This window comes from Myxine glutinosa, chromosome 1, assembly GCF_964187855.1.
Source record: "Myxine glutinosa chromosome 1, kmMyxGlut1.1, whole genome shotgun sequence".
NCBI lineage: Eukaryota > Metazoa > Chordata > Myxini > Myxiniformes > Myxinidae > Myxine > Myxine glutinosa.
The window spans coordinates 230,349,776-230,366,134 of NC_136261.1; the positions used below are offsets into that span (position 1 = coordinate 230,349,776).

General features: G+C 42.9%; 1 protein-coding gene across 2 annotated transcripts in view; it reads right to left on the reverse strand.

Moving 5' to 3' along the window:
* Window positions 1-2,325: 2,325 nt before the first annotated feature.
* The window catches only part of LOC137434950 (dedicator of cytokinesis protein 7), a 264,889-nt gene continuing 250,855 nt past the window's right edge, over window positions 2,326-16,359 (reverse strand). For both annotated transcript variants that reach the window (XM_078784918.1, XM_078784912.1), the window contains exons 47-49: window positions 9,478-9,584; window positions 5,223-5,387; window positions 2,326-3,390 (exon numbers count right to left, since the gene is read on the reverse strand). In XM_078784918.1, the coding sequence (XP_078641044.1) occupies window positions 3,351-3,390; window positions 5,223-5,387; window positions 9,478-9,584 (312 nt within the window). In that variant the 3' untranslated portion in view covers window positions 2,326-3,350. The remainder of the gene's footprint in view (window positions 3,391-5,222; window positions 5,388-9,477; window positions 9,585-16,359) is intronic.

Consider the following 16,359-nt stretch of genomic DNA (forward strand, 5'->3'; position numbering starts at 1 on the left):
GAGTATTAAGGGAGCGTCGGAGACGCAGGAGGCGGAGGACGAGTGAGAAAGCTGCTGGTGTGAAACCGAATACGTGGAGCTGCCGGCTCCTCGCTGCCAGCCCGGAGCGTAGCTGTGTGCCGGGTTCCGCCTCGACCCCAAAAGCGTGGACCGAAGCGCGAGCTTGGAGCCGGACCTCGACGCCTACCATCTGCCGGGACCCTCCTCTGCCATCCCATACCATTCCTGCGGGCAATTCCCTTTTGTGTACGTGAGTTTGTCATGTTTGTTCTGTCTGGGGAATAAGTTAAGCTTGTTTTAAGAATTGCACTGTGTCTTCTTCTTCTTCTGTAAGTTACTTTCGTTTCTTTCCTTCTCCCTTGGTTTCTTTGGTTTTGTACATAATTAGTAATAAATACCAGTGTTCTTTCTTTACCTCTTTTGCTTCTTCACATTCGGTCGCTTTAGAGATTTCCACATTGAGTTCCTGTGGTGCTATTTCGGCCAACGCATATGAATCGGGTTTAGTCTTTGGTAATGGTTCGAACCGCGGGCTGCTAAAACCGCTCGGCAAATAACATCTTGCCCGTGGTTTCGAGCAGAGTTACCCACCTGCCTTGTGGAGGGATTGCCGGAGGTGTACGGGAATCCCTTGACCAATCACTTCGGGAAATCCCACCCCACAGGGGAGCGGGGTAGCTTCAGGATCGGAGACGGCCAGTGCAAATTGAAGGGGGATTAACCCCGCCCCCACCGCTAAGGGGAGCGCCGTCCTCCGTTTCCGTAACAATATATATATATATATATATATATATATATATACATACATATATATATATATATATTGTTGCGGTTGTGCCATAAAGGCAAATCCCCTATAGTCAATTGTACGACAACATGTAGCCTGCATTAGTTAGTTATGTCTTATTGAATGTAAAGATTAGCCCTTCCCATTGTGTAGTGAAAAAAGACCAAATATGCGTTGAGTTAGGCAGGATGGGCCAAATGGCCTCTTGTGAAAGATAAATTAATCAGGTGTGGATAGAGCACGGACATGATGGGCCAAATGGCCTCTTGTGAAAGTTTATTAATCGGGCGTGGCCAGAAGCACAGGCCCACATGACCAGTGAGGGGGCGGGAACACCTCGCCATGATGCGACAAGCCTCAGCCAATGATAGGCTCTGGAACATTTTGAGGGGCGTGGGCAGATCTGGTAAAAGCCCACGCGGATCCTAATTTCACTCTCTTTTGCCTGGGATTTTGCCCCGTGGACGACACGATTCTCTTTTGCCTGGGATTTCGCCACGTCGACGACCTCCTGCTCTGTTCTCTCTTTGCCTCGTGGACGACATCACTCTCTTGCTTTTTCACATCTCCCACGACACATGTTTGGCCTTTGTGTTCTTGTTCTTGGCTTCTGCGCCGATCTCTTGCGCCATCCGGCTGATCTGCAAGCGTTGGCTTTGTACAAGACACACCTGCGCTGAAGTTCATCTACCTGCGCTGAAGTTCATCTACCTGCGCTGAAGTTCATCTACCTGTGCTGAAGGTCATCTGCCTGTGCTGGTTTGTCCGTGCTAACTTTGAGGCGGCGGTTCGTCCTTCAGACCTGACCTCGTCCAGGCTGCACGTGAGGATCGAACTGCGCACACCAGACCACATGGCCAATTGCGAGGCAATCCCAGCACGTACATCGGTACGCCCTTAACCAGAGTGTCCTTTGTCCCTATGAGTGTGTGTGTGTGTATGTGTGTGTGTGTGTGTGTGTGTGTGTGTGTGTGTGTGTGTGTGTGTGTGTGTGTGTGTGTCAGAGTGTGAAGGCACCAAGTCGGGGTTATTATTAGGTAATATTTGTTAAGGTAAATCTTCGTCTCTTTCTCTGTGTCTTCCAAATAAAAGGCCATACATTTTGTTCTTACTTCCAACCTGTTCGTTCGGTACGACCTTTCACCAATTGGCCTAGCATCATCCAAGACAGAATTTGGCTAGACTCAGGTCCATAAATCTCGTGGGGGTAACACCGCTTTCCACACCGTGCAAAACCGCTCGGCATTCCATAAGGTGTGGGAAAGTGAGGGTTCGGCACGCGCGTGCACCTTGACGTGTGCTCGGCACCTTAAATTTGGAACCCTCCCTGTCCCTCGTACTTCGGTCGGCCCGGTCGACTCGCGACCGTAACAATATAAATTTTTGATTTTCAATCTAATCAAATTTTGTAATAAAAAAATCTATTTTGAAATTCCTTGGTTTGATGTGTAAATTAAGGATTAATGTTTTCTCCCTTTTGTCTAGATTTTGCACGTCTTAAACCAATGTCGGTGTGACAAAAACGAATAAAACAAATAAACAATGCCAAATTCATTTTATTGTGCACAGAACTCTAATTCATTTGAAATCATAAGATGCACAAGTTGCATAAATTAACCACTTTGCACAAATGTATTGCAAAACACCATCTTTAAAATCTCACTTTGTATATTTCAAGCATTTGCATAACTTTTATGATGTGGACAAACAAATAAAGTTCAACATCTCCGATGAGGTTAACGTAACGTTACAACTTTAAAAAAATATGCAGAATCTTACATCTGTGAAGGAAAACATTCTTTGTGCAACTTAAGAAATGAGAATCTATTGAAGGAAACAAATTTACATACAGTCAGTCACATGCTCAGTGCTCACATCAACAATGTCTTGTTCAGAAAAGGAAATCAAAATGAACTTTACACCTTTACTTGTTCCTTCTCCTATTTTATTTTTTAAAAAAACTAAAAATACTGCCATGTTTCCAAGAAACAACAAGAAAGAGCAACCAAAGATTGCAGACCCTCGCCAGGACGTGTTATTTGTGGTTTTTAGGGCTTTTGGGTTAAAACAAATATGGTGACCGATGACGTCATCATTAAAATAAATTTCCCACCAATTTATACCGAGATGACGCTCAAGAAATTTCATCTTGATTGGATGAAGTTTTATACTTGTCAAATTATGACGTCATAATGGAGGCACCGATGACATCATCATTAACATTTTATTTCCCATGGAGAATTCTTTACAATGAGCCACGTCTCAATTTTTTCTATTCAGCGCTTTCGGAGATATAGAGGTGCAAATCTTTTCGTTTTTTCCAAGATGGTGCCATAACACGTGACCCATGACGTCATAATTATCATTAAAAAATTATACAGGTGGAGTTGCACCTATGGGGAAAATTTCCTGTCAATCGGACCAACGGTTGCAGAGAAAATCATATTTATTCTGTGCGGACAAACAGACAAACTGACTAATGCAACAATCTCTCCTCTGGCGAGGGTAATAACAGAAAACGTTAGACTGAGTACAGCAATGGAGATGTTCCTCTGGCTCGTCCTCATTGCTGTGACCGCTGGCTTAGGCGATTAAAAGAGTCCCTGGCAGAAAGAGGTTGAGAATATACAATAAGTGAAATGGAAAATGTTAAATATAGAGCTTTTATAATGTTCTACAAGGGTTTTGCCTCTAGATCTGATCGAGAACAACGGATGAAACCAACAGGACATTGATGGAGGCCCTCTTTTGCTCCGACGAAGGGGTAACACCCGAAATGTCAACTTCACCTTGCTTTACGTGCCTGTTGGCATACCTCAATCGACGTCCTCTTGATTTCATCCATCATTCTACTTATCCACCGACACAGATAGACACCTAGCCTTTTTCGAGCAAGCATCACTACCCCACGTGCGTAGCAAGGTTAACCAATCAGTTCGCTCTGTCTGTCAGTCATTTCTATGATCGAGGATCTTCTTAATTTGAATTGAATTTTATATTTTGAACACTACAGAACATGAATCAGAACAGGAACCTCCAGTTTAGCAGTACTTTGGTTCAGAAGTGAACGGAGTCTCATCCTGAGTGCGCATATGCACAGTGCAGTAAAGCAATTGCTTTCGTTTTTGTATCTATTGCAGGCAAACAAAATTGGAAATCTTTCCAAAGAGGAAACTTTTAGGGATGTCATAAAGGATACAAACTACAGGCAGGATGAACTAATTTAATGCGTTAAATGAGGTGGTGTAAAAGATGATGCATCAACGGCTGTAAGCTTCCGATTGTTATTTGTTTGTGTGTGTTTTTTTCTACAACCTTTAAAACTTTTATTTTATTTCAATTGAATTATATATTTGAACATCGCAGAATACAAATCACCTTGTTTGCATTTTCGAAAAACCCTTAGTTTTGTTGAACTCTGGTAAAAAATGTACGCAATCTCAGCCAATGAAATTTGTCATAACAGCAAGATTCAGACAAAATGTTGGTGCCGACTGAAGCAATGACAGAGGTAACTTTGTCAAAAATGTCTTTGTTTCGTGCATCTTTTCCTCAAAGATCGTTCCGAAATCGTCAGTTTCTCCAAGAAGAGTTGGCAGAAGGTTTAGCTCTGGACTGTTCCGTTTCACTCACCGAATTCACATGGTTCCAGTCACGCCTGCCATTCAAAGTTCACGGACAAAGCTCAGAAATGCAAATGAAGAATTGAAAACATCCTCCCGAAGCCCTTTTTCTCAAGACTATGTGAGTAAGGTGTTCTCCAAACTCCAGCTGTAACATGAATTAGCTACCTCTTATCACACATCACGGTCTACCTGATGAACTACTACAATATGTGCTCCAACTACTTGAGGAGACATTACACTTTTTACATTGAGGCGAGTGGCGAGTGGAGCTTGTACATAAATCACATGTATGCAGTACAAGGCCATTGGTAGACCTCAGTATATAGTTTTACATGAATCACGAGAACATTAATGGACAAATGTGGAATATGGGATTTGAACCTTGTTTCCCTACATAGAGTCGTGTTTAGATGGGAACATTATCAGGCCAGCCCTTCGAGAAGATATCTGCACTGCAAATTTCCCATATATGGAGGTGTTCACATCCATCCACCCACCACAACCCTTTCCGCACTGTGGTGCAAAGGTGTGGTGGTATTTAACCTGCCATTGCTTGCTATGACATCTAATCCATTAAGGAAATTGTCAATTTATTTGCGCTTGCTCTAAACTAAGCTGACAATCTCCGACGTAGAACCTCGTCAAGAGCTTGCTAAACAAATCTAGATCATGTATATCCTTTTGCGCTGGCATTATCCACCCAAATAGTTCTCTCCGACAACATAGCGCATCCAATACAACACCTTATAAGGAGTGGATATATAATTAATTACATGTGTACAAATGAGAGATGTGATAGGTAGTCATACCTGCTCCGAATACCTTCAAGTGGCTTGTACAGGTCAGGAATTTTTGCTTCCAACATTGGCTTCACAGCCTCCAGGAGGTTATTGTAGTTTCTTTCCAGTTGTTTCTGGTAGTCGTGTTGGTCCATCGCTATCAAGTGCTTGTTTTTTCGCAAAGCATTGTGGGACCTGGAACCAGTGTAACAATATTGTATTGGTAAAGGGTTACATCAAATATGTTGCATTGGACTATTGACATAACCATTTAGTTGCAACTTTACGAGGTGATTTCATGCAAATCGTTCATTTCTAGTCATCTCAATATCACTTCAACTTCGTGGGAACTGAATTTTTTATTTTCCATTGATTAGGACGAAACCTGGTGTTGGCTTAGAGGTCAGGGTGCCAGCTTGGGATCCTAGGATCCTGGGGTTGAATCCCGGTCGATCGCTGAATTAACGCCAGGCGAGTTGACAGCCTGTCATCCTTCCGAGGTAGGCAAATTGAGTACCAGTTCACTGGTAATTCCCTGTGTGTCGCAAGAGCGACTAACAGGGTTGGCGGCAAGAAGGGCATCCGGTGGTAAAACATTGCTTCAAAAAGGGGACCACGGTGCCCAAAAAAGGGGACCACGGTGCCCAAAAACGGGGACCACGGTGCCCAAAAAAATGGGACCACGGTGCCCCAAAAAGGGGACCACGGTGCCCAAAAAAGGGGACCACGGTGCCCCAAAAATGGGACCACGGTGCCCAAAAAAGGGGACCACGGTGCCCAAAAAAGGGGATCACGGTGCCCAAAAAAGGGGACCACGGTGCCCAAAAAAGGGGACCACGGTGCCCAAAAAAGGGGATCACGGTGCCCCAAAAAGGGGACCACGGTGCCCAAAAAAGGGGACCACGGTGCCCAAAAAAGGGGACCACGGTGCCCAAAAAAGGGGACCACGGTGCCCAAAGAAGGGGATCACGGTGCCCAAAAAAGGGGACCACGGTGCCCAAAAAAGGGGACCACGGTGCCCAAAAAAGGGGACCACGGTGCCCAAAAAAGGCCAACCCCTGCTCTATAGGGAAAAATGGCCTCTAAAGGTGGTTCCATTGATTAGGACACTGTATGTGTGTGAAATGATTGCATGAAAACACAAACACACAACAACAAGCTGCAATCTTGAAGGGGAATCCAAAAAGCTGGATTCATGTTCACCCTGGGAATCTATCTCTTTTGCTATTGTGGAATTCAGAAATGTGACCTTTTTTTGTCTAATTTTCACATGGAAAATAGGAAATTCTAAGTGAAAGTCATTTTTCTCTCCAACCCTTGATTTCCATGATTTATGAGCCCAAATGGCATCACAGCATGAAGACAATCCGCCATTATTGTTTTCCTGAACTTGGAGGCACATGACGGTGTTCCTCCACACAATTGGAGGAATGCTGTCATGAGACGAAATAGATGGCTACATCTGCAGATTCCAACTCTGTTTGAAAACTAATTTATGTTCAACTAGTCGAGGATTCTGCACCAGTTGTTATATTTCAACAACTGGTGCAGAACAAATGACAACAGGTCCCAAGTGTGAGAGCTTTATGGTGCGAGAGGGAAAAACGAGCCGTCATTTATGTCTAATGTTAAAGAAAATGGTGGAAACAATCCACCTCGTCTTTCCTTGTGACAACTTCAAAATCAAAGATAGTTTTATGCTTGATCATCATCATTTTGTATGCAGCCTGTGGCTGCTGCTTGCATCATTGCTGTGAGCACGGCAGCACGACTGATGCACTCACTGCCCCTGTTACCGTCAGCGGGTACTCTTTTTTCTGACCTCAGAAGGATGACAGGCTGAGTCAACCCACTTGGTGTTATTTAACGGTGCTTACGAAACCAGCAGAGCCAACTACTTTGGAGGGGCGTTAAGCTGGGTGTCCTATCTGCCAGCATTTTCTTTTATACTTGAGCTAAGGCTCGTAATAGAGCTGACGGACACAAACACACAGACACAGACACACACGGACACAGACAGACAGACACACACACACACACACACACACAGGCACACACACACACACACACACACACACACACACAGACAAACACACACACGGGCACAGACACACAGGGCACACACGCACACACACACACAGGCACACACACACACACACACACACACACACACGGGCACAGACACACACACGGGCACAGACACACACACGGGCACAGACACACACGGGCACAGGCGACACACACACGGGCACAGAGACACACACAAGGGCACAGACACACAAACACACACACGGACACAGACACACACAGACACACAAACACACGGACACACAAACACACGGACACACATACAAACACACACACGGACACACATGGACATGCATTCACTCACTGACACACTGACGAGACAAACACTTAACAGCCACATCACTTGGGAGAAGTGCCGTCACCAACACTACTTCCCAGAATACTCTGGGTACCAGCGACGTCATAACAATGGCGCAGCTTTTCTCACCATACTCAGTGGGGAATTTCCTCCTCCCCATGGATGCCATCCAATGGGGATTGTCCGTGCTCTATTCTTTTCAAGCAAGGAAGCAGCATGTACCATTTTTAAAGCATTCATTGGAAAAGATTGAAAATTAATGAAAAAAAAAAATTGTTTATAATTACACTACGGTTCGATCCCGAACTTCAGTATTCAGTCGGTGTACTTTTACCAAGTAATATTATAAATAACCAATTACCTAGTAGGTAACCCTCCCGCCTCTCCAACCCCCTCGTACGCCCATCCTCCTTTCCCCATACCCACATACCCACATAACGTCTGACCAGACATTCAAAACGACTATTCAAATACATTTCACCGATTTTCTCAACTTTTGCTGAAACTGAGACAAACCATCCGAGCGACTGAAAAATGAAGTCAGATGGTGAATTAGAGTCGAGATAAAGCTGTGAGGGAATTTTGATGGACTTTATATTACAGGCCTTCATTTCATATTAACTATATACGGTAACTTTTGTCAAATTTTCCTCCTGTTTTTTTTTTGCAACTGAGTCTAAAGCCGTCCTATTGACTATGGAAAATGAAATCAGATATCAAATTAGAGTCGAGATAAAACCGTGAAAGAGTCGAAAGCGGGAGCCTAACAAAAGAGGCCTCATAGGTATGCGGTTCAAACAAAATGATGGAGATTTGTTTTTGAAGCCGCTCCCAGAACGGGTGTCAAAGGTGGAAGCCACATCCATGAACGGACAAACGTCGGACAGACACACTGGAGGAGAGTACTGTATTATAGTGATAGTAATATCTCAACATACCATCAAAAGTAACACTAAAAAACAAACGATAAAAACACAAGTGTTTATTTTGGTGCATTATTGATGATTAATGCAGCCTTCATCCTCCTTGTTGCTGAATGAAAATGTTTTACCCATGGTCTTGGTTCAGATGAGACTAGTCCAATGGGATGGTGCAGAAATTCGATTTTTGCCCAGAATTTATACTGTCAGGTTGGTGCTTCACAGACAGGGAGTTGCATCATAAACTACACCATCCCTTGGATGGATATTTAGCTGGGCATCCCATCTGGCAGCATTCGTTAGTGGAAGTTAAAGATCCCATTGTGTTGTTCATGAAAAGTAGGCGAGTCATTGCTGGCACCCTGATCAAATTTCTGGCCTGAGAAGGCAAAGGCAAACCATTCAGTGTAATCTCTGCCATGAGACTGCTCTGCAGTACCAAATCGAGAGGTTGTTGTTGTTGTTGTTGTTGTTGTTGTTGTTGTATAGCCTCGGACAATTCTCTCGAACAAGCCCACGACATTGGCACAGACGATCGATCTCCCAGGAGCGACCCAGAGATCCAACATATCCAGGATGGTGTATGTGCCAGTATGCCACCTTCACGAAGTCAGAGCCATGATGGAGTTAGAGAGAGAAGAGACAGACGAGGGAAAAGGCCGGTTCATGGAGACTTTTCCTTTGAGAAAAGTCAGCACTTTTGTATCTCCAAATCCCAGTTTTTCGGGGAGACTTTTCCAATGAATGCATATTTTCCTGTTGTTAAACGATCTTATAAGATTTAAAAAAAGAATTGCTCATTAAAACATTAACAGCAAATAAATAAAGTGTAATTTTTAGTGCTATTTGGCCTTTTATCTACGTTTAAGGGACATACCTCTTTTTTAAGGTTAAAAATACATTCCTGTTTTTGTTTGGTCCACAACAACAGCTACTGCTGCTGCATGAAATAGAGTGAAATTCCTGCAAGAAAACACACCTGTTCATGAAGTCCTTAAAGCAGAGGCGTAGCTTGTTGTGGTTTTGGTAAAGCTTCGGCTCTGTCGGAAGCTCAGAGAGAAAGACCTGAGCAATTTCCAGTGGTCCCTGTAAAAGAACGATGGAGGTGATTGTTTGAAGACACATGACAAACCAAATAAACCCATCACCGCTTTTATCTCCCCCTCCCCCCACCTCTCCATCATTTTTCTTGTTTCAATTTGTGAGTTTTAAATTTTCCACATCAGTGAAAGATCAAAATCAGTCAAAATAGAGAAAATAAATTGTTTCCTGAGAATGGAAAAAACCCTAATCTAGACGATGTTTTTGACTCATGCTTTGTTTGGACAAATCAGTTCTCAATAGGTAGAGCTCAGTTATTCAATTACGTCACATGGATCATCTTTGATACAACTGCAATAATCCTCAATGGTCCCACGATAATGTTTACTGAATCCTTGTGTAATCTATTACTAAAAGAAGAAAAGTGTGTGTTTTTTTTTTTTTTTTTCATGGACCAAGTTATGAAGTTTTGTGGTTGTCAATGTTTTGTTCCCAGACCTATTTTCAGGATCATCACCGAGCCCCAGGTAGCCTCCAACTGTCGTCCTTTTTTAAGTAGTAATCTCAGGGATGGTTTTTAAGATCTCTGTGTGGTTCTTTGTCATACCTGTAGATCCAATCATCTTGCAGGCTCTTTTCACTTCATTCTTGAGGTTGGTGATTTTGTTGATTTCTATGTTATTTAGTCCTAGTTTTAGTCGTAGCCTGGTGTTGGCTTAGCGGTTAGGGTGCCAGCTTGGGATCCTAGGATCCTGGGTTCGAATCCCGGTCGATCGCTAAATTAACACCAGGGGGGTTGACTCAGCCTGTCATCCTTCCGAGGTCGGCAAATTGAGTACCAGCTTGCTGGGATGAATGATCCTGGTGTGTACCCCGATTTAGAATAGGTACACCGTATCCCTGCGCATTGTAAGAGGCGACTAAGGGTTGGCGCCAGGAAGGGCATCCGGCCATAAAAACATTGCCTCAAACAGGGAACCATGACTGTCATGGGGCCCGCAAGGCTAACCCCCGCTGTAGCGGGGAAAATGGCCTTAAAACGATCATTCATATGTTATTTAGTCCAAAATCGCTGGGTACTGAAAACTCAATTAGCAATGCCGTTTTTTTCTTCTTTGTACCTGAGTACTATATCCGGTCGCAATGCTTTGTTTTCTATGTTCACGCTCGATGGGATCATCAGGTCGTACATGAACGTTACTTCCTTGTTTTCAGGGATATTTTTGAAGGTTCATGTTTCCACGAGTTCTGTGGGACTGGGATATTGAAGTTTTTGCAGATGTTCCAGTGGATTGCTCCACATACCTTGTTGTGCCTTTGTGTGTACAGCTGTTCTGACATGAGTTTTTTTTACATCCCAATAGGAGGTGACTCATATTTTGTTTCTATCTTGCAGAACCTTCACCTGTCCGATTGTCTCAGGCCTGCCATCTTCTTAAAGCCATTGGTAGTGTTCTTGGTCTTGGACATTTATAATGATTTGTTATCAATCCCAGTTGAGCTGATCTCCCTATTAGCCATTCCAATGAGCTTTCTTTTTCTGTGCCCAATCTGCCCATGTCTTTTTTAATTTTTTTATATACCTTCCTGCTCTTTTATCGTTTTCTCAGTTGTCGGTGTATATCTGTTGACATTTTGTCTTGTATTTTTCCTTTGTCTTTTTTTTGCTGTCATTGGGCCTGGATTTGTTACTATTTCGGTTTCATGCATGGCATCTTCCATTCACACCTGTCTTTGGAAAATTTTGGGATACCTTCACTGGTTTGTTGTCTTCATGTTTGCTTACAAATTGGATTTGGTGGTCTGTTGCACTTTTTACGTATTGAGCCAATCCTACTGCTGTCATTCCGTGCACTTAGTTGGACTCCACCAGGCCGCTACCACCCTCTCGTCTCAGCAGATACATCCTCAGGATGCATTGATTTTTGTAAAACATTTTGTGGATAGTGAGGAGTTTCCATGTTTTGATATCCACTTCATTGATTTCCGCTTATGGCCAGTTTATTATTCTGCAGCTGTACTGGAATACTGGTAATGTGAGTTGGTTTATGGCTTTGATTTTGACTTGGGGAAAAGTTATGTTTTCAGGATCAGCCTCGTTCTACCGCAGGTATTCTCTGGTAATTGTTTGCGCATTTGTTTGTGACACATTTGGTGGCCCTCTTCTACGCCGAGGTTTGTATGGTGCTTTGTTGTCTAGTTCCGGAATTGTATTTAGTTCGGTTTTTGTGTTGTCCGTTTTTGTTGATTTACCCTGTACGAATGTGCACTTGGCCCACTTATCTAGGCCAAATTACATTTTAATGTTTCAGTTGTTCTACCAATTTTTCATTGTTTCGTGCAAAGAGTTTTAAATCATCCATGTACAGGATATGTGTCACCTTCCCTATCTCTTTGTATGTTGTGTTATTCGTGTGTATCCATGTCCTTGCTCATTGATGATGGGTCCAGCGCCAGGTAAAACAGGAGGGGCGAAATGTTGTCTCCCTGGAAGATTCCTCGACGTATCTTCACTCCTGGTATTTCAATCTTTCCTTCCGAATGCTGTAATATCGATGTGGTATTCCAAAGCCCCATTGCTTTCTCTATCAGCGTGATTATTGGGGGGCTGGTTGATCTTGGACAATTGCATGCATTGTATCATCCATGAATGTGGGATACCATCAAAAGCTTTTTTGCAGTCTGTCTATGCTGTGGATAATTTTGTTCTTCCCATATTGCAGTTTTTGTGTATGGCCTTGTTTAGTAGTAGGTGGTCTCTTCTTCCGTAGCATCTTCTATTGTATACCTTCTGTTCTGCCTATAGGCCTCCCTCTTGTGTTAGGTGGTGGTCCATCATTTCTGTGATGATTGCTGTCAGAAGTTTGCATTTGTTGGTGGATATGTTATTGGTCCATACTTGTGAGATAGTTGGATTTCTTCAGATTTTGGGATGAGGAAGGTGTGATCTACTAATCCATTACCTCCTCCCCTGGATAGGTTTGTTGAATGCTCGAGTGTAGTGATTGTGGAGAGTATCTAGTTGCTTCAACCAGAACTTTGGTATTCCATCTGGGTTTGAGCTTTTAAAGGTTGGCATTTTTGCAAGTTTTTTTTTTTCTTCCTCATCGAATGGCACTGCAGGTATTTCCTTTCGATGTCGTTTCTATTCCTCCAAGTTTTGGATCCAATATGCCTCTTTGTTGTATTATTTTGGGTCTTCACAGATTAATTTCCAGAAATGTTCAAAAATCCTCCCCTTGTTGACTTTGTCATTGTCTTTATAAATCTTTCTTTCTATCACTTTTATTTTGAGGTTACTTTCAGCAACCATTACCTCTAGGTCTTTATTTCCAATTTTGTGTTTTTTTTTGGGGGGGGGGACATATTTTTGAACATATATTTGAACAGAACATATTTTTGGGGGAACATACCACCCCCCCATGTTTGCAAAACATCTTCTCTACTCATCCCTGGATCAATCAAGTTGGTTCGACTTTTAAAATATATATATATATATTATGTCCTTCCTGCCATAAAATATGAAGAAGAACCGTTCTAACCCACTGTGTTTAATTATAAAGGGTTCTAAAGTGTAATTCGAGAGGGTTCTAAAGCTGGGTAATTCTAATGGGTTCTCAAGGGTAATTCTAAATTATAGTAATTCTAAAGGGTAATTCTGATGGGTTTCGTTTGTTTCTAGGCTTTGCCAATTTCATAATGCAACTAGAACACTCTTCGACGTCACGACATCGACCACTATGCCTCCGCCCACACCACATTATCACATCATTATATATACTTTTGTATCAAGTTTGATTTAAATCTATTCAGTTGTTCTCAAGTATTACATTTTTACCTGACATGACCTCTAACCTCACCAAAATCACAAAATCACCTCACTCCTTACCTTTGATGCCAAAATATAATCAGTTCATCGATGCATCATAATATATATTAATACCAAGTTTGGTCCAAATTCCATCAGCAGTTCACAAGTTGGTGAATGAATGAATGAATGAATGATCGTTTTAAGGCCATTTTCCCCGCTAGAGCGGGGGTTAGCCTTGCGGGCCCCATGACAATCATGGTTCCCTGTATGAGGCAATGTTTTTATGGCCGGATGCCCTTCCTGACGCCAACCCTTAGTCGCTTCTTACGATGCGCAGGTATACGGTGTACCTATTCTAAACCGGGGTACACACCGGGATCATTCATCCCAGCAAGCTGATACTCAATTTGCCGACCTCGGAAGGACGACAGGCTGAGTCAACCCCCCTGGTGTTAATTCAGCGATCGACCGGGATTCGAACCCAGGATCCTAGGATCCCAAGCCTGCACCCTAACCGCTAAGCCAACACTAAGTTGGTGCAGCAACATAATATTTACTTAACATGACGTCTGATCTCTTGACCCCAAAATCTAATCAGTTCATGTTTACATCATCATACATACCTCTACCAAGTTTGATTTAAATCCCCTCAGCTGTTCCCAAGTTATCACATTATTACCTGACATGACCTCTGACCTTTGACATCTTGACCCCCAAATCGAATCGGTTTATCTTTGCCTCATAATATATAATTATATCAAGTTTGGTGAAAATCTCTTCCCTGGTTCCCTAAGTTAGCTCGGTAATATAATTTTTACCTGACAGGATGTCTGACATTTGACCTTTGACCTATTGACCCCAAAATCAAATGAGTTCATCTTTGCATCATAATACATACTTTTCCCAGCCTTGTTCAGAATCCCATCACTGGTTCACAAGTTGTCACGGTAACAGGATTTTTACCTAACATAACCTCTGACCTTTGACCCCATTACCCCAAAATCTACAGTTCATCTTTACCTCATTATACATGTGTCGGCGACTGTCGGCGGAGTTCCTTCAGACACATGTGCGATTTTTACGGCGTAGCCCATAGGTGAAAGCCATCTAGAACAGTGTTTGTCCGTATGTATGTATGTATGTATGTATGTATGTCTATATGTATGTATGTATGTATGTATGTATGTATTGTTGTTTGTGGGTTAGTGATATGTAGAGTGAGGTAGATTTGTGTAGGTATCATGCTCCGGATGCTGGGTAAGAACCATCACCATGTAATAAGTTCTGTTTACCCGAATGTCAGAGTAAGGTGTATCTTCGTCCCCGTCACGAGGGGGTGGGGCATGCTAACTAGCTTAGGGGATAAGGATAAATTATCCCTTGTATGTCTTACCCTATGTGATTTATCCTTTGGCTCTTTTGGCACTGCACCAAAGCCGGCCGCTGGTATAAACACTCTATGCGGTTGTTTAGGGCCACAACTGCTAGGGGGGCCACACACGGCTAACTCAGTAACATGTAACGCTGGGGTAATGTTGCCGTCAACGTTTTGTTGTTATGTAGCAGCGCCATCGCCAGCACCTGCCTTCTCTCTCCCAATCTCCCATTCGCAACTTATTTTGACCAACAGAGTACACAAATGGCTCCTAAAAGAACATTTACAGTATGTCTGGCGCTCAAGGGCGGAAGAAGAGAAAATTGGAGATGGTAAGAAGAACACAGGATGAAGGTATGTGATTGTTTGTTTGTTTGTTCTGATTGAATGAATCTGACAGTCGTTTTTCTTGCAACATTAAAGTCGTCTTTTAAAATAACCAGTGCAATGCCGGTTCAAAACATGCCTGTTCCAAATAGGCATTATTTGGATAAACTGACTACATATAAATAGGCCTAGAAGATACATATAACATACCCATGTAATGTCTTCCAGCCTATATAAAATTAAAAAAAGATCTAATGTATAATCTTTTCAGTGGCGTTGTTGAAATATTTTAGAGCAACCTCCGCTGCACCAGGACCATCTACCTCATCAGCTGACATGACTGCTGCTGAGGGAACATCGTCAGATTCAGAGACTTCAGGGGCATCTACTCCCTCCTCTGACGTGACTGCTTCTGCTGCAGAGATCGTAACTGAGGTTCCACAGCCTTCTACATCATCCACTGATATTCCATCTGCCACCTCTCAATATCCAGTTGCAGCACAACCGCAAGATCCATTTGACTGGCCATCCATCCTGTCAGATGCAGACAGGACAGATATTGTATGCAGAGGGCCGTTTCAGATTGACCCAGCATTCACCTTTCCCAGAAGGCAGGACGGTAGACGTTTTCATCACCACTACACATACAGGACACTGGTAAATGAGGAAACAATTAAGCGGAGCTGGCTCGTCTACTCCAGGAAAAACAATGCAGTTTACTGCTTCTGATGCAAACTGTTCTCCAGCAAGGCATACAAGTTGGTTAAAGAGGGACTGTCAGACTGGATGAACATTGGGGCCTTGTTGAAAACCCATGAAAACAACCCTGATCACACAAAGCATATGGTCACATGGAATGAACTGGAGCTTCGACTCAAGAAAGGGAAGACAATTGACCAGGTAGAAATGTCCCTTATAGAAGCATCACAAAAACGCTGGAGGGAGGTTCTCAATCGCCTGGTCGCCATTATTCAGTCATTAGCAGAAAGAAACCTGGCTCTCAGGGGAACTGTTGACACTTTGTACAGTCAGAATAATGGCAACTTCTTGAAAGAGGTGGAACTTTTAGCCAGGTTTGACCCAGTAATGAGGCAACACGTCAGCCAAGTTGAAAGTGGAATGAATTCTCATGCCACCTACTTACGCAAAACAATCCAAAATGAACTGATTACTTGCATGAGTGACAAAATGATGGAGAGAATGGTGGCTGAAATTAAACTGTCCAAATATTATGCCATAATTTTGGATTGTACCCCAGATCTCAGCCACCTGGAGCAAATGTCTGTTGTGATCAGAACAGTCAAGCT